This window comes from Lepeophtheirus salmonis, chromosome 3 (genome assembly GCF_016086655.4).
Source record: "Lepeophtheirus salmonis chromosome 3, UVic_Lsal_1.4, whole genome shotgun sequence".
Classification (NCBI taxonomy): domain Eukaryota; kingdom Metazoa; phylum Arthropoda; class Copepoda; order Siphonostomatoida; family Caligidae; genus Lepeophtheirus; species Lepeophtheirus salmonis.
This window is the reverse complement of record NC_052133.2, coordinates 44954705-44974058: the sequence shown is the minus strand read 5'-3', so window position 1 is coordinate 44974058 and position 19354 is coordinate 44954705. Positions and strand designations below refer to the sequence as shown.

General features: G+C 28.4%; 1 protein-coding gene across 1 annotated transcript in view; it reads left to right on the top strand.

Moving 5' to 3' along the window:
- LOC121115204 (uncharacterized) overlaps window positions 1-19354 on the top strand; it is a 263751-nt gene that overhangs the window by 34614 nt on the left and 209783 nt on the right. Inside the window, exon 2 of the mRNA XM_040709395.2 lies at window positions 10519-10581. Within this exon, the coding sequence (XP_040565329.1) occupies window positions 10521-10581 (61 nt within the window). The 5' untranslated portion in view covers window positions 10519-10520. The remainder of the gene's footprint in view (window positions 1-10518; window positions 10582-19354) is intronic.

Genomic DNA, 19354 nt, shown 5'->3' with positions numbered 1-19354 from the left:
AGATTCACTCATATTACACGCAAAAACCGGTACACTGCAATTAATTACGCACTCTGGGTCAAATGTAAAAAAAGGTTTGCTCTTAAATTTATTGGCAGGTACCCTTTTTTATCCGCTCTTATATCAATATAGATGGTTATTTATGTATTATGTATACATATTTACAAAACACAAGTAATAACAAAACAAACAAAAAATAGTTTATTGTTTTTATGACGTCATCATATGTTTTGAAAACTCGTCAATAAACGAGCTCGTTTACATCAGTGCAAGTTTCAATTAGCCTTTGAATTCACTTTTATCCGTATTTATCCATGTCCAACAAGAAAACCAACTGTACCAATTTGCACACTACGACTCCCGTGCAAATTGTTCATGAAAGTAATTATACTGTTATGATTCATAGTAGATATAAGAAAGGTCGTAATCCCTTACATAATTAGATATGATCTCCTCCGGTCACATCCCTCAGTCAAATATTATTTAACTATTTAATCCATTTAAACAAATTCATTCATACAAAAAAAAATATATACTCTCTAGGGACAAATTTGCAAGATATCCCGACTTTGCCTATTTCCTACCCTTGTCCTCTTTTTTCCCATCTTCAAATTAATTAAGATAAAAAGAACAAAAAACATTTCTAAATTAAATATATTAATTTTTTTTTTGGCAAGTGACAACTCAGTGACATAAATGATCATTGTAATAAATAATTCTAGAGAAGAGAAAATTGGATGTAGTAGTAAAAAGTCTTGATAATGATTTAGAGACGGCAATAATTCTTACAGGTCAACGACAATGACTTCATTCCTATGGGGAAAATTATTTTTTTGCAGAAAATCCCCTCTCAATCATTTACTTTTAATATAGTGGGCTCAAAAAAAAAGTGTAACAAGTCACTTTATGTTCAAATTTATACTACTTCATAATTATCTATATATTACAAATACGGCCCTTCAACACAAAATCAAGATGGAATTATTTTTATCAAAATTGAGTATGAATTGCATTAGTATTATTTATCAAATAATTCACGTTAATTACTTTCAACAAATAAGTATGAGTAATCCATTGCAGGTGTTTCAAATTGGACTTATTGTAGCAAAAAACCATTGTTACATTGAATTTTTTATTAATATATATATCGGGCTCAAATTAAGTCCCATAAATTAAATTATTTAAGAAAAATTAGAGTTAACATTTATGGCTATCTTGACTTGTCCCATATATTTAAGTACAAAACCAATAATTTAACTAAATATTTTCGTGAATTAGTGGGATTTATATACTGAGTGGTCCAGATAAATTGTGATAATATTTCAATGTTTATAACATACAAACTAGAAGGGGGTATTTTATTATTTGAATGCTACATTTAGTGACATTCAATTAACCAAAATGAAATTCGCCTTTCTTAATAACTTCGCCCACACGGCGCCTGAACCTTTGTCAACACCAGGAGACCTCGTGCAGATCAAGTTTTTCCCTAGTACGGGTAATTGACTTCTTCAAGGCCTCTACACACGATTGATCCTTGGCACACGCCCTCATACTTGATCCTTTCTCAGATATAGAAATCGCATGGGTTCAGGTCCGGACTCTAGCAGTGAATACATTTTTGGCCTAGAAAAAATAAACTTTTTTGGCCTTGTGGGTGCACTGTCTTGTTGGAAGGTGTAATTTCTTCCTTGTACCACTCCATCCATCCAGGAAATATTATGTATGCTTATAAAGAGACCAACATTGATAATTTCTAAGCCACTGTTGGAATTGGAGACCGGAAGATTCACCCCAGGAATTTTTGCCCCTATTTGTATATATGATAGCATGGTTGTATTTTTGTCATTATTTTTTGAGGTCTTCCTTAACTTGAAGTCCTTGTTAATTCATTTATAACACGGAATAACTTGAGATAATTGCCTTTTAATTATATTTAGATGTACAACATTCATTTAGTATAAATGTTGTTTCTTATTATTGTTAATTAAAACAGTTTTTTGACTGGTATACTGTAGCTGTAAGAAAAGAAAAATGAGAACACAAAGAAATTTTATTTTAATTGACACTGCCAGTACTACAACTTCACCTTTTAGGAATTTTGTGACTCGACTCTGGGTAAAAACCCATTAAATCTGTCAATGAGGGAAAAGCAACCTCACTCTTGAAGGAGTTAAAACATGAATTTGTAAGGATGTTTCTCTGGTGCAGCACAAGTTCCCTTAGTCGATGATGGTCCTCGCCGTCAACTCTGTTGTATTCTTCTATTGTAGGTATTGCATAAATTTCATAGGAGAAGATAGGAATATTTTTGCAATATATGTATATATGAGGGCAAAACATCCTACAACTGTTGAACTTAGACTAAAGCAGAAGATGTGCTATGGAATAATGCCTGTCTATGCCTTTGCTAAGTGAAACTTGTGTTTAATTTCTTTTTCTAATAGCTGTTTGCTGCAAATAGGTATAATTGCATGTCATGAGAGCTACGTTGCTCTCGTTCAAAATATATCTAAATTGTCATTCTTCAATGTAATTTTTTTTTAAATACTGAAAATACTTACAATTTACAATTCTAATCATAAATATATTAATTTTCAAAATTTTATCTGTCAATATCTATTGACGTTAAAAATACTTCAATGGTTATATTTATTTGTATCAAGACTCCCGATTCAGTCTTTAATTGTTGTTTTTACTGTTCCAATAATTACTCATATTACTGGAAAAGACAAATTAGATATATTTCTTAGAAAAGAGGAACGGAATGGACAGTGTATATCCAATTAATTTACTACTTGTCTGACTAATTATCTTATTCGAATATTGATGACTCTGCAATAATTTATTATTAGTGTGCCTATGGAAGACATCTGTCTTATAATATACATATTCTTTAGTCTTAATAATTGAATCAGATGGATTATTTATGATTAATAAACATAACCGGAGTACTTTTGAGCAATTCAATTTTTCAACAGAATGCTTCAAAAGAAGAAAATATCACGCAGTTACAATTCATGTCTTTAGTAATAAAAAGGAAATGAGGCAAAAATAATTATCTGCCATTTTTTAACCAGTTAGTTTTCAGGCAATTTTAAACTTTTTAAAATATATTTTTTGCATTAATACGCGTTATATATAATGTATTACTGAAAAAAAACTTTAAAAAAAAAGAAAACATTAACTCTTTATTGAAAAGGAACCTAACTGAACAAACTTGTGAATAGATGATACAAACATTAACTCCAAATAACACAAATACTTCACAGTTAGAAGTGGAGTCGAAAGTAATTTCGTGGTCTACAGAGAGCAAAAGTATATGTACTGCCAATAAGCCTTGATAGCTTATTATTAGGTGCAGTAAAAATAAATCCATTAATTTCCCAATAGATGGCTTGACTAATGTGTATCCTGCATCGTAGAATTGTAATCGTTGTAAATTAGATTGCCTTAGAAAGCTGAGATTTTGAAATAAAATATCTTAAGTCATAGATTTATGATTGTTTGAGTCAGTAATGCTTGAGCGCTTTTTACAGATGGACAACTCTAAAGAGAAAATACGCCATATTCTACAGTTTTGTTTTCATAAAAGGCAAAAACGCTAGCCAGGCGACTAAAAATGTGAAAGCATTAATGGTCCTGAAAGAGTAACAGTTAAACACCCACAATTTTGGTTTTGTCGAGTCCGTTCCGGTAATTTTTTTTGTCAAAGATGCAAGGCCAAAATGCAGATAAAATAATGGAAATCGTTGAGGCCGACCGTCATAAAGGTACTGCTTGATTGTCAATGAGATAACCATTCATAAAAAAATCAATTTTAAATATTGTTTTCTTTTTGCCACACCAGACATGCAGTAAATCTTAAAAAACTTAAAAAATTTATTTTCATAAAGTACTGTTTTTATTTCGTAATGAAGTAATGCTTCTTATAAAATATCATTTTTATTGTTTTGATCAAAAATAAGAAATTTATTTTATATTCATAGAAAGATTCATTGGATTTCATTTTAAGTGCATTAACCGTATTTTCTCCAATTTCAAAAAAGATACTAAAATAAATTAAATATTCTTTAACAATTTGTAGCACGCCAATAAGGTTAATAAGCCAAGTTTTTTTTTTCGTAATTGTCAATAATTTGTCGAAGAGTACCAATTAAATCCATACTCAATTTTAAGGCTAAATCATTCTTGCTTACATATATACTGATGAGCAAACATATGCCCCCTTTCAATGTTGCCAACATTTTTACTTTCTTCAACCATATAGAAAGGAGGTTATGTTTTTTTTTCTGTTGGTCACCAGGATTACGCCAAAAGTTATAGAACGACGTGGATCTAACTTTGTACGAAGTTTATATCGTGTCACAATCAAAGGCCATTAAATTTGATGAGGTCAAGGTAGCAAAAAATGTCAAAAGTATACATAACTGACAATAATTTTGGAAAACTTTGAGTTACATTAATCAAATTAGTATCTTTATGTACATAAGTTTAATAAAGATGTGTCAAATAGTAAAAAATTAAAGATCAAAGTCAATAAAACGTCACAGATGTGAGCTCTGGATCGATCTCCTTCGTGCAGTGTATGTATCCCTCAATCCTCTCTTAGAGAGAAGGTACATTACATATACAAATGGCAGACACTTTGGTCTAACCTTTACTATTGCCGGCAAAGCCGTAAAATGCTCTTACAAGTTAGACTTGGGAGGTGGAAGTTTTTTCTTGGATTTTTGGAAGAAAAACTTAACATCATGGTTCAGTTTATCACTGTGTATTTGGTCCTACGCCGACACTATAGCTTTATACACCAAGAAAATAGCCCACTTTGTCGCGGGAGGGGGGTTAAAGAGATGAAGAATCACTTCATCTGGTTTATGAATATCCTAATTTATAATTGAGCGGACATAGCTTTTGAATGATTTTTAACCTTTTCAAAGATATTCTGTCTGTCTCCAGCCTCTCCAGTTTCTTAATGAACTGGCTGAAAAATCCACCATTTTGACAAGTTTTACATATTTACTTTTATGTTTAGTAATAAAATGTCCTTGTGAGATTCATTCAATTTTTTAAATGAATACTTAAAAATAACAAAGACTAACTCTTTTATGAAATTTTTTTTAGGAATTAAAAGGAAATGAGCAAAGCTATAATAAGAAATATATTTGCTTTCTTTAAGAGTAATATATTTTTTATTCAATGTAAATAATAGTATAGAATTCATACAATTCTTAGAAATCCTTAAAATACAATCTTGTTTAAAAATTATTTATTGTGACTCATGTTTTGTTTTTACTAGTTCATAGATGTACCGCATTTCCTATCCACATATTAAAGAATGTTCTCTTATTTTTAAAACAGGCAAAATTAGTGATGGTTCTTAGTGTACTCATGCTATTTATTATTTCTTTCATTTTAAAATTTAATTGAGTAAATATTGAATTATTGCAATAAATTTTAAAATTGATTAACTCTTGAATATAAAAAAATGGGCCGAAAAGTTAGGAACTTCACACATAGATGGTGCTATTTTTTTACCTATCCCATTTTCAGTTACAACAAAAATAGCTGTCTAAATTTAATGTCAATCTATTATTTATTTTGCTAAGCGTGTCACTTTTTTGTTAGTTTTAAAAGAAAATCTTTCAAAAACAATTTCGTGTTTTAATTTTATACTGTTTCTTAATGGGGAAAGAATAACGTTTAAACTAAACAATCTCTTCAAAAATGATGTTGAACTTAGCTCCATTTAGTGAATAAAAAAAAAAAGCAAATTATGATTTCAAAAAATTGTGTTTTCTGTGTTAAGCCCGGTACTTTTCAGCATATTTGTTATAATAAAATAGGAGTAGTAAGTATCTTGCATAGGTGTTGACGAACAAAACTACTTTACTAAAAAATTATATACCAGTCTCATCCTGGTTAAGTTCAGTACTGCATATTTAGCCTAAAAACTTATAAAGTTTTTTACTTGATGATTTAACTCCACTTTATTTCTTCGTTTTTAATCAGGTTTTTTCTGACAGTCCGAATGATCATTCCTAAGGAATTATAGGACAAGCCCTAAGACTGGACAGGACCGAATAAATAAAGACTTACATATGATTACGTATACTCCTTTTGATTTTTTAATATACGGCACACTCGATGTTACACTAAAAAAATATGTATTTGAACTCATATAAGATTGAGGGGATTTAGAAAACTTGAGCGAGTGGCCTAGTAGACAATGAGTAATTATGTTTAATTTCAAGAATTTTATAATAAATAAGATAACTTTAAAAGACGACATATCAACTGTCAGAGATCACAAGTAATAAAAATAGGGTGCACTTTTTAGGTTGCCCGTTTTTTTAAGTTGGCAAACTGAAAATGAGACTTTCTTTTGATCAAAAGTTGCCATTATTATTTAATTTCTAAAGTGTGAGCTTCCGGATTGAAATTTGTGCGTATTCATAAACTTGTGATAGGTAAGCTGCACTCCGCCAAAACATTCTTCTAATTGTTAAGATTGCCATATTAAATTTTCATTTTATTTAACCAGCATGCCCAAAATGCTGACGATTAACATAAGTGAAGATCACAATAAACACTTTGCTCCCTGATTCGTTTGAAATTTCAAAATAGATACTAAAATTAATAACAGCATTGATAAAAAATATTTGAAGAATGTTTTGGAAGAGATCAGCTGCAATCAGATGTGACAAGGAATGAGCGGGAGAATGAAATAAACAAGGTCATTGGCAAGGACTATTCCGATGTATAATAATTATCTTTGAACTTATTTTTTTACAGATAGTGGCTTATATATAGTGGCATTGGCTATTCAAATATCAGACTTAAATTCTATAAATAATCTTTTTTTCACTAATATTTTTGTTTTACATAATAAAGATTTGATTTTCTTTTTATTATCTAAAGTATTTAATGTCCTTTTTTGTATGATAAATTTAATACCCACCCTCTGTAATCATTAACAAAAACTGCCTACTTTTTGGGGTTTTTTTTGTTGGCAAGAAACGTAACCTCGTTAAAATATATATTTCAAAAAAAATATGAATAAAAAAATATGAGTAAAAGAGACGAGGCTTTACCAGAGACTGCCAAAGATTTCTTTATTACCATTTATCAACAAAAAATAATAATTTATTTTTTTAGAGGCTTGTACGTATTTAAAAGAGCTATTTCTTTATTACCATTTATCAACAAAAAATCATAATTTATTTTTTTAGAGGCTTGTACGTATTTAAAAGAGCTATTACAGTCATCACATATTTTAGATGTACATACATTCTATAATAGACTGCCTTGGATTTTAGTTAATAATATTTTTTTCTCTTTCTACAAAAACCTTTTCTAATGGTAAAATAAAATAACTGACTTTGTCCAATTTTGAGGCCTCTCAGATTATTTTTGGCGTGATACAGGTCAGTTTAGTAAGTAAAAATAAGATTTTTATGTCAAAATTAGTTATTTTAGAACATATTGTATCGTCTCTATTATGAAACTATAAATCAAAAATTACATTTAATATATTTTATAAAATTTTTGCTAGTATTAAAAAATATTTTGAATCTATATTTTTTATCGTTTAAGAGCTCTAACAGAAAGATGTGCTCTATGAAGTTCGGATAACTTTTTCTTCTTCTGACTCAGTTACCATCACTTTAACAAGTGTTAAAAAGGTCCATTGGCTTAGATAAAATAGGGAATCTGCAAATCAAAGAGATCTACTATAAATATCTAAAATAATGCATGTTATATTTTTTTTCAAAGAATCAAATCCTAAAATCTCAACATGTGACAATTGTTGACTCAAAAAAAAAAATATTAAAAACTGTAAAAAAAACCTTAGTAAAATCCCTTTGTTTTTCAAATTACAATGGCATATAGAAATCCAAAAATGACCTCAAGTGGTATAAAATTTGACTCTTTGTTAGTGAACTGGGGTATTATACACCTCAATATTTAAAAAAATTCTTAATAATTTTTTGAAACTACAAAAGACGCTAAATACTTTTTAGTAGGTAACGGAACCGTTGATTGTGATTATTTAAAATCTTTTTTATCTTGATAGTGCCATATAGGATTGATTCGTATATTATTTTTTATGGAAGTTAGTTATTTATATTAATTGTTTTACATAACAGACTATCCTTCGTCTATCCTTTCGTTTTCTTAGAGTTTTTTTTTTTTTTTTCAATCAGAGGACTCGGTATTCAACATTAGCTACAAAATTATTATAAAAATTTAAGCTTTTACTTTATATAATACATACAACCTCATCAAATACTAATAGGTACTAATTTGCGTATCTAAATTTGCATTTAGTTATTATTATTTTATACAAAATATTGGTATTTGACAGACCAAATTACAATTTATATTTGTAAAACCTTCAAACTCATGTTGTTCAGCTTATTTTAAAATAAGGATTGATTTTTTTAACATTTTATATTGATATAAGCATTTTGAGTATTTTAATTGATATTTACAAATAGAATAGTTTAAAAAAAGTAAATGACGTAATTTTTTGAATCTTTTAACTGTTATGGAATAAGTATATTTTTGGGGGATTCTCCTTTTTATTTAGTTCACTACCGCATTATAAAGATATTATTTAATAATGGTGGGTTAACAAAGGCAGTTTTTGAGTTTTCCCACAAAATATATATATATCTATATACAATGAAAAATGGAACAGTCATTTGTATGGCATGGAGAATGTATATGTAGGAGTGTTGTTTGAAAAAATTCTGACCTCAACCTAAAGATGACACCCATCGTAAATAAAAGATTGTGACAATTAGCAAGCATCTGTTGAGAGTTACTTACCAAAGTTTAATCCTTTTTGGACACCCAATTGGTATGTAACTCTCGTTTGAATAATTTAATAGGTGTGTTTTTGTGAAAATAGTGCACGCTCTATTTGCGTAGTTTAGTTTAAAAAATATCTTTAACTTTTGTTAGATCCAAAAGACCACCCTTCTATATAAATTGGAATTTGATGATGTCACAACAAATTGAGTAAGTGAATAAATGTATGATCATATACGTGTATGATGCAAGATAGAGCAAAAGGGGGGAAGGGAGGTAATGAGAGTCGGAAATTGAAAAAAAAAAAAGATACAAAAATACCAACTCCTTCTCTGAACCATAGAGATTCAATTTAACTATTGAATACCAATGTGTATGGAATATACATTTATATATTTTTTTGTCGCATAAAGCTTTCACTTTTTCTACTTATTTACGTTAGGGTGGTTTAATTTTAAACTTTATTTCATATTTGGATTACGGCTAGTATGGAAAAGTTGATGCCTATAGTCAGAAAATACTCAATGCAAACGGGCATTTTTAAAGAATTGTATCTTTAGATTATCAATCTGTATCAAAATTGAAAACAAATTAAAATATTTAGGTAGCAAAAAAAAAAAGACAATTACAAATTAAAATGTGTACCTGGTAGAACGCAAGACTTCTGCCTAAAATGAAATTAAGTTTTGTATCTCAATTTGTTCAAAAGTTATGGTCAATCATACATTTTATAGGTTTTTTGTTACCTCGAACATGACATCTCAAGGCTTTATAACCACTTACTGTGACCATATTGTATCTTCGTACCAAGTTTGATCAAGATAACTTAAACCTCCGTTAAACTTTGTGGACAAAGTACTATAATTGTTCTACATTTTGCTTAAAATTATTTTCAAAGTTGTTACTCTAATTACTAAAGAATATGTAAAATTTATTGTTTAAGGTTCCTCTTAGAAACAAAAAGGAGAATTACTTAAGAAAGTTTTTGATGTTCTGGGTGAAGAACAACATTTTTGTATACCATTATAAAAAGAAAAGATCAACATTTAAGCTCGTTATTTCTTAAGTATTCTCAAAATTTATTTTTAGAATTTTTGAAAATATAAGTTTTCATCTTTTATCTATAATGTATAAAGCCATGGGCACCATACATATATCATCAAAATTTTCATAAGTTTTTAAACTTTTTCTCCAAGACTCTAAACAATTACTTAAACAATATTTTTTTAAATGTCTATCATAATAATTTAAAGAAAAATATCGTTTAAATTTTTATTAATTATGAAATATAAATAAACAAAAATGCACGCTATACGCAAATCATGTAAAGTTCCGTATGTTTAGCTTTTCTATTTTTGCATCAGAGATATTTTTAAGAAAAATGCTTTATTAATTAATATCTTTAAATCGTTAAAGAAATGTATATCAAAAATTAAAGCTTTATAAGGTAAATTAAGAATTCAAACTCTGACATAGGTATACCATCTATAAATGACTTTGTAGAAAAAGGAAACTTTAAATTGGTTATTTATTTACACTGGTCATGATGGATATTCGAAAAAAGTTGAAAAAAAAACACCCTAATATATATGTAAATAAATTTTTTTTGCTGTATCTGAATATGTTTTTTTACAGGATTGCTAAAATATTGCTTTTATACAATATTATAAAACGATTGTATTTTATTTTTTATGTTTTCAGATATGTTGTGGAGGAACTCCGAGTCGGGATTGCTTCTATTATTGATAGGATTAATAGAATTAGGTAAGAATAAAAAAATAAACACACACATCAATAATAATGATACTGTCTTCTTTGACATAAGCTAATAAAAATGTTTCTGTTCAGTGTACAGGGTTATGCATAGACATTTTCCTCTTTAGATTTTTGAAAGAAAAGCTAATTTGATTAGGATGTAAGTATTCAATCTAAAAATATGTAAATTTTGTTAAAAAACTGTTAACATATAATCAGAAAGAGTGGTATTTAAAAATTTGAACCTCCTACTAATAATTTTGATAGGAATTTAAAATCATTGGTCGAGGAATACGAATGTAATCCACACTCAATTTTAAAAAAAAATTAGCTGTTGTCTTGACGGACCATAAATTTAGAAAATTAAGTTTACTTTTGGCCTCATCCAAATCATCCCATTATAGAGATTCAAACTTTTTTTTCCACATTAAACCACCAATGTATCTTTAATTTACCTCCAAGAGTTGATCACGGAGGTTTTGTATTGTCTTGAGGCTCACAACTCAAATTGCATTTGCAAAATAGACCAAATGGAGAGGAAAACCAATGTTTCTATTTTCATATAGAGTGTTGACTTCTCGATTTCTAAAAAAAACAGTCAAAAAGTCAAAGTATCTATCAAAAATATTTTTCAGTATATCGAAAACCCTATGGATAAATTTCAAATGGTCACCCTGTATGTATGTAGAGTATTTCCTGTTCTCTCCATTTGTGTATGTATATGCTTAATAAACAATATGGCTACTTTCCAAATCAATTCTCATACATCATTCCAATCTTTCTCTCTCTCTCAATGAGAATGGAAACTAATTCTCTGGACCATTGTCTATAAGACGAATATTTTATAAAATACCCCCGTCTGTCGTATTATACTAAACAAACTCCATTGAAGAATACCATCTAACAAATTATATATAGGGCTATAATTAGAATTGGGCTGATATATCGGATCTGAATGGGAAAATCGATATATCAGGCACAATATTTAATAACTACTTTGTATCGGTATCTAAGAAAATTCTTAACAATTACGATATTTCCTCCGACTTTTTATTTGATGCAATTAAAAAAAAGGAAACAAAGAAAAATAAATTGTTTTTAAAATATTGTTAGCCAGGAAAGGCTTGAAAGGGCCTGTTTTACGTCCGACATGACTTGTCTGCAGAATAATGCTAACTATTGTGGTAAAATTTATTAGGATTTTAAATTATTCTTATGCCTGAAAAAGTTATAAAATGTGGAAAATCCAAGCTCAAACGAAAGTTTATATCACAAGAAAATCATAGAATGGGTTAGATGTGTTTTCACTTCTATTAAAACACAAAAATTATAAAAATGACAATTTCATTTCAATTCGGGCTACCAAAATATAAAAAATCCCAACCTGAAGGGCAATTAAAGATTTTGAAATTTTGTTACATCTCGTAGTTTACTAGTATTCTCTTATTAAAACATTTCTTTTGAACGTATGTTGTTGATTAGTCAAAAGTCTTTAAAAAATATTGCTCTTTTTTTGTACTTTTTTTTCCAAGACTGTTTAAATTTCATGTTCTAAGGAAATTTGATTCAGTTTTTGTAAAAGGTTCTAAACAGAAAGAAATTATCTGTCTCATTATCAGTAATATAGTTATACGAAACTTTTATTTATATTTTAGGTGCCTTTTTTATAAACAAAAATAAATGTCTAAGAAATAGAACAATCAATACAATATTCGATAATGAATGGTATGGTTTTTTTCGTCACAATTACCCTACAAAGAATATACTTTGTTCATATTTTGCAAAAAAGAACAACAAAAAAAAAACAATTTGTTTTGCTTTGCAAAAATATGATCAAGTTAATGTATTGTGCGAATTTCATTTTCCTATGCATTTTGTTATCAGCCATTATCTCGTTATTCGATGCAATTCTACAGATTCTTCTAAAAATTTATAATACATAAGGTTAATTAAAAAATGAATGAAAAAGTATGTTTTTTGAAAACCATTGTCAAATTTTTAAGAATTTTTGCAAAGCTATATTTATGTATTTCCATATTTATATGTATCTATTATTTATTTCTGAGTTGTTTGAAAAAATTAACTGACAAATTTAATCAATCTGCAACATTATTTTTTATTAGGTATATTTAAACCTTATAAAACCAGCTAATTTACTAAACGTATAAAACCAACTGGGTCCATTAGACTAATGTTTACTCTTCATAATCTTTTTGGTGTGTTTAATTAACGTAGATTCTTCTTTAACACCTCATAATCTCTATATTAAATAAAAACGTATCAAAGTTTCGTTATTTGGAGTAAATTACCAAACAAGTAAATTGATCGGTCTTAAATTTGGTAAATTAATTCTCATTTGTTAACCTGATCAAATAAAATTTCTGAATTTTTTGAATTGAATCCTTAAAATAACAATCTTAATTGTGTTTTTACGTTCTTAATATATTTTGAATGAACTAAAAAATTTAGAAAAGAATAGGTTAGTATTTATGTATCTGATGAATCATCTTGTAGGTCCAAATATCCCTGGAAGGCCGGTAGAGTCCAACATATCTTATAAAGAAAAAGTCCTTATTTAAAAAAATATAGCTGAGTTTTGCAAAAATTTGGTTCATTTAATTATATACATTTTCGGCCATATATTTAATACAAAATGGGTCCTAAATTTTTTTTTTTTTTCAAAGGTTTATTTTGTTTTAAACTTAAAATAAACTTAAATGGATTCAATTATTTTGACATGTCCATAATAACCCTTTACCTCCAGAATTTTATTTGATGAATTAAAAAGATACACTCTTATTTGTATAAACTTTTAAAGGCATCAGGATACAATATCAATGAAAAAAACATCAATAATTATTTTTTTTATGAGGAAAATATTTTATCAAGACTTTGAGATCCACATGTTCACATTGTCTAAAAAGAAATTAAATATTTTTATCTATGCGTAATGCCGTTGAAAGTACAATCGGCGAATAACTATAAATAATAAGACTTGAAATACATAAAAAATAATAAAAATATTCTAAATATAGAAAAATATATATAATTTACATCAAAAACATATTCTTTACATGAATATATAAACAATTTCCTTATATTGTTCATAAATTAGCTTATATCACAATTAGATAGAAGATACAGACTTGGTAATTAAGACTACACCTATTTATTTAAAAAAAAACTTTGAAGTACATCCAGCCGGTAAAGGGTTAAATCCATCAAATATATAAATTAAATTATTCACATTCGAAGGACTAAAGAAATTGTATTGTAATACTATATTACTTTTTTTCTTTTAGTAAATGATGACTTATTTGTAAAGAAACATTACAGATATAATTTGACTGAGGAAATAAAAAAATGTGTTCTAATCCATATGTAAAAATTATTTCTAGCTTGAACGCATAGGGGAAGTTCAATTTAAAATGGGTCTTATGTTCTCAGTAGAATTTTAAATATGATATAGTACTCTATTGAAATTCATTTTACATAATCATCGAATTATATTTTCCTCAAACCAAATGTAGTTGATCACTCAGTGTTGTAAAACATATCTTGCCGGTTTGTAAAATTATAACAACCCTAAAATTCACTCTGTAATCCTGACAATTTGAAGAATGTTCTGTAGTTTAGCTGAACAGTCATAATGTGCCATTAAATCAGCTGCAAGAGGCTGTGAGAGGATGAAAAAAAAATACATTAATCCCACTCCTAATACTGGGCCAACAATTATTATTTACTCATCTCTTTATGCAAAAATTTTAGAGATTGGAAGTCATTTTTATTACAATTTCTTATAAAAGCAATGTATTAGAACACATAAATAGCGGTCCATTGCTAAAAAAAAAACATTGTCCTTGTTACCACCAATCACCATGCATGGAAGAAATGGTCATCCTCAAAGCCCCAGTCTGCTCCTTGATGTCTTTGATTCTGCGCAGATCTCAATCCTCTTTTCGTACAGTGTGCTCATTATGGCAACAGGTGAATGTTTTTTGAGCCATCGCCGACTAATTATGTGTTTTACAACATTGCTCATAAGAAAATTGTAAAATGACTCTTAACTGATCAAAATTTGCATAATCGATATGAGTAAAGAAAAAAAAGTTGGCCATGTATTGAATGGACATATAAACTGACATACATCGATGTCAATCCTCAATTCTACTTCTAGTAAAAAAACAAAGATATTTCACACATTATTGCTTAAAAAAATATCATTATTACTCTCCCTCTATCAAGAGCATATGCAGAAGTTATTACTTTATACTTTGATATTGACTCTTACAGAATTTAATAAGAATTATAAGTACTATAGAATTTTTATAAAAAAACTGTCCAGATGGCCAGCTGCTGCTGTTTTCTTGAATATATGTTCTACATCTCTAATCATACTTCTCTCCTTTGTATAAAGTTATATTAAATTATAATTCATTTTCTAATACTAGAACGACCATGATGGTCGTTTTGACAATCTCAAGACTATTTAAAAATAGTGTATAAAGTTATCCTAATCCATGATTATTTCTTAAATTAGAAGAGAGTCACGCAATTCTGAAGAACATATATGTACAGGTACTACACGTACAAAACAATACAATTCAGCGATGTAATGCAAATTGTTGCAAAAAAATCAATAATTCATATGCGGCAACTGTTCTTTTAGATATTGGATAAAAACTGATTTTTAGGGGTAAAAGTAACTTTTTGCAAAAACAACAATTTTTTTATTTGTCATAAGTTTTTCGTTGTTGTTGCCGTAGCAAACATCATAGTCAATTATTTATTCTTTTGTTATCAGTGGATACAATTTTATCAAAGTTTAAGACTCACTTATGAACATGGAAGGGATTTGTGAGAATGAATTTCGGCGATCCGTAATACATTAATAATTCAACATCCTAAAATGTCCATGTTTTGATTAGTCATTCTTTTGGATTGTCAGTACTAGAACTGACAAAACAATGAAAAAATAAAGTTGAGTGACGTCATCAAGGACAAAACTTTGTAAGTGTTTAGAACTGATATGCAGGACTGAACCTGACCAGACCGATACTGAACTGGACTGCAGTCTTCAGTTCTAAATAAGGACTGACACAACACTAATACTTACCCTATATAAAACTAAAAAAAGTAGAAAGATTTAGAAAGAACTAATTAAGATAGAAATTTATTTTTACAGCCCTTATCAAACTTACTCAACGTAAATACTGCAATTTCTTATAAAACTAAAGGAAATATGTAAAAACAAAATTAATGATTTATTTATTAATTCATTTGCCAATCTCTTTTTTCCATTCTGCACTGCCTCAGTGATTCACATTTGTTATAAGTAAAGAGAGTAGATAATATTTTACTCAGTTAACGAAAAAATATAAAATAACAATAATGAATGCGGCAAACTCTGGTATTTTTTTTATGTTACTTTTGGTATTTTCTTATTAAGTATATGTATACGATTTTAGGATCCTTTTAATATTTATTTTTTTTAAACAGGATCCTAGGAATTATTGGTATTTCGGTTGTTATTAATAAATTCTGGGAAATTTGAATGATTATTTTCATATTTCAAGAAGAAATATCACATTTTAATGGTGTCCAATTCTTAATTATCATATAATTTTGTTTGTCACTAATAGTGCAAAGATTGCTTTCTAAACCATACAGATCCTCCTTTTTTCATATTTAATATACCAATCCGAACTCATACGTGAATATTTAAATGTTAAGTGATTAACAAACTTATTATCTGTGGAATGGGATGTTGCATAATTGTGAAATACACAATCTTACCCGTAGGCTAAAAGTCAACTTGCATTCATTATTAAAATCCATGTATTTATTTCTATAAAAAAATTATGAGACTTCTTTATCTTTATTCTTTAACAAGTGCAACGTTGAAATTTGAACACGTTGTAAAGGATAAAGTAAGAGGTTCCTGTGATTTTTTAAGAAACAGACTTAAAAATAAGTTAGAGACAAGGAACATTTCATACAACTTTGTAGAATATTCATTTTTTTATCTTTTTAAAAGTGATCCAGAAAATGGCGTCTCAACATGACACCGCATGAAGATCCGCACTTCTTAATGCAGGAAATATAATCTGGAGGCGCACCTCCTCCTGTAAGTTTGGTGTAACTCCCAAGATAATAATGTGGTCCTAAAACAAGACAGCGCTCCTGCTCCACACTGCCAAAGTTGCTCAAAGAAGGTCGAGCAACAACTTCAATTTCCAGCCAAAAGACATATGGTTACTGTATTCACTCAACACAAACCCTTTGGACTACGCCTTCTTTGGTGTGTGGAGTCCAGGGCCTGTTTCATTAGGCACGAATACATAATGCCCATAATGGGCACTATAAACCAACACTAGGCCAATACATAAAAAAGACGTGCCAAGCATTTAGGAGGCGTCTTAAAGCCCCCGTTGACGTCAAAGGAGGCTACATCAAAGATTAGAAGAGACAATATAGCGATACCGATGGTCTCCAAATATTTTTTGTACATGTATATTAGCTATGGAAGTATGTTTTGTTAATGTTAAAAGTATTGATGGTTAAGATTTTAATGTTGTACTGGGTAATTCTTGAAGTGGGAACGTCTAAGTATAAAGAGCATGTGCTAATAAATGACTTATAGTAAAACTCATGATTGGTGGGTGCTTATATGTAGTGATGGAAATCCTCGTAAATCTTGCATAAATAATTATTTCATTCTGAAGGTTTTACTGAATTTATTAATATTGTTTCATTTTTGAAGATAAGTTATGTACTTGGACTATATCATAAGGGGCTTTGGATTAAAAAAGTACTATGATACGATATCACGCCTCATTTTACTTCAAGAATACATAACTTTTGTGCTAATATGGAACAATATTAAAATCTAAAAGTTTCATCATTAAATGCAGGATAGCTGTGAAATGTACTGTAGGTCTAAAACCCACGTGGAATCTCAGGAAGAGGGGATCCTAAAAGATAAACCCTTTTACATATTGTGTACATGCTATAATGTATATAAACAAACTGTACAAGCTACAATTTACTAGTCTTAAAATGCATTAATAAATTACAACATTTGTCAATCTAATCACCAACAAACAAATTGATACTATCATTTTTACTTTGATCAATTAAAATTATATTTTTATTATGTATTTTTAAGGAATTTTTCCACCTGGAATCCAAAGTTGCGTGTCCATTTTAATAAATATCATGGACTCCTTCTCCGGGGAGGCACATTTCTAAAGAAATAATAATCATTCATCACACTCTTGATGAATAAGATTCAACCAGGAATCGTTGTTTGTTCGTCCTTACCTGTTTCTCAATCTCTGATTATTTTTATTTATTTTTGCATTTATCCTCTTTGAAAGAAGTAAAAAACTGTACCTTTTCTTTAAAAAAACAAAAAACAAATCGTTTTTATTTTTTTAATTCTCAAATCTATAAAGTTGATGAATGAAATAGTTGTATTAATTTAGGAAATCCAAATTTAAATGATTAATTTTTTTTCTACATTTGGTATAAAAAATCTAAATTGTTATGATTACTTTTTTTTCACCCTTGTTTATTTCTTCTTGAATGAGGAACTTATCACAATCATACTACAAGACTTTATTTACTAAGTTTTTATGTTTATATTACATAAATACTAGAAGGTAATCAAAAACAAAAAAAATAAAAATATTTTCTGAGTGATATACTCTTAGCTGTAGGGATTTAAAAATTGAAATGTGTCACAGAATACTTATATTTTACTCATTTGTATTAAAATAGTCAAAAATTACACCCTTATCAATCATCCATGGAATATTCATTTATTGATTTATACTCACCCTATGAAGGGTACCAGATGCAGCTTGTATAAAATCATAATTTGTAAAACTACATATTTATAGTTTATGGATTCAAATTGCTTTTTCTATTTTCTTTTTTACCAAATATCGTTATTATGCATTAGAATAGCGTGATTATGAAATTGTTTAATTTTTCATGCATGTTATATAGGTAAAAAGATAATTATGGGTTATGTGAGGAAACAATGAGCAAACATTGGGTTCTTACATACTTCAACTTAGCAACAAATGACAGAGTTATTTTTTTTTTTTGTCTGTACTTTTTTAGGAAAAATAAAGAAGATACTTTTTTTGTATTTAAAAATGGACCTAATTTATACCTAAATATGTATACGTGCTGTCGTCTGCGTACGTCTATGAATGTAATAACATAAACTATTTATTATATATCAACATATGTTCTCCAGTCTATTACTTTTTGATAAGTTATTTGACTTGTGAAAAAGGAAATGGAAGAGGGAGTGAAGGAAAGACAAAAAAGTGTCTCAAATAAGCTCATTTTCACATTCTTGATGTTAGTTAGTTGGGATCGATCAAACGAGACTCAAAATTTATGAGTGATGGAGGTACTTACGATTTAAAAAAACTCTTTTGTTCAGAAAAATTTTAATGCAAAAACATTGATGTAAAAAAATTGAGTTTGCTTATGAACAAGTGCAGAAGTGCACTACTTGATTCTAAAACGAGCGGGAGTACGAAAAATTGAATAATGATTGCAACTGAAGAGTACATAACGTATTTACAGTATTTTTAAGGGCTTTATGTTAAAGATAGGGATAAATTTATAAATATATTTCATGGCCTAATGTTCAAACATTTCGAAATTATTTTTAAAATACCTATGTCCTGGTAATAACTCAAGTTATCATTATTTAAAGTTGGAAAAGTGTACTTTTTATATACAGGCACATAGTTAAAAA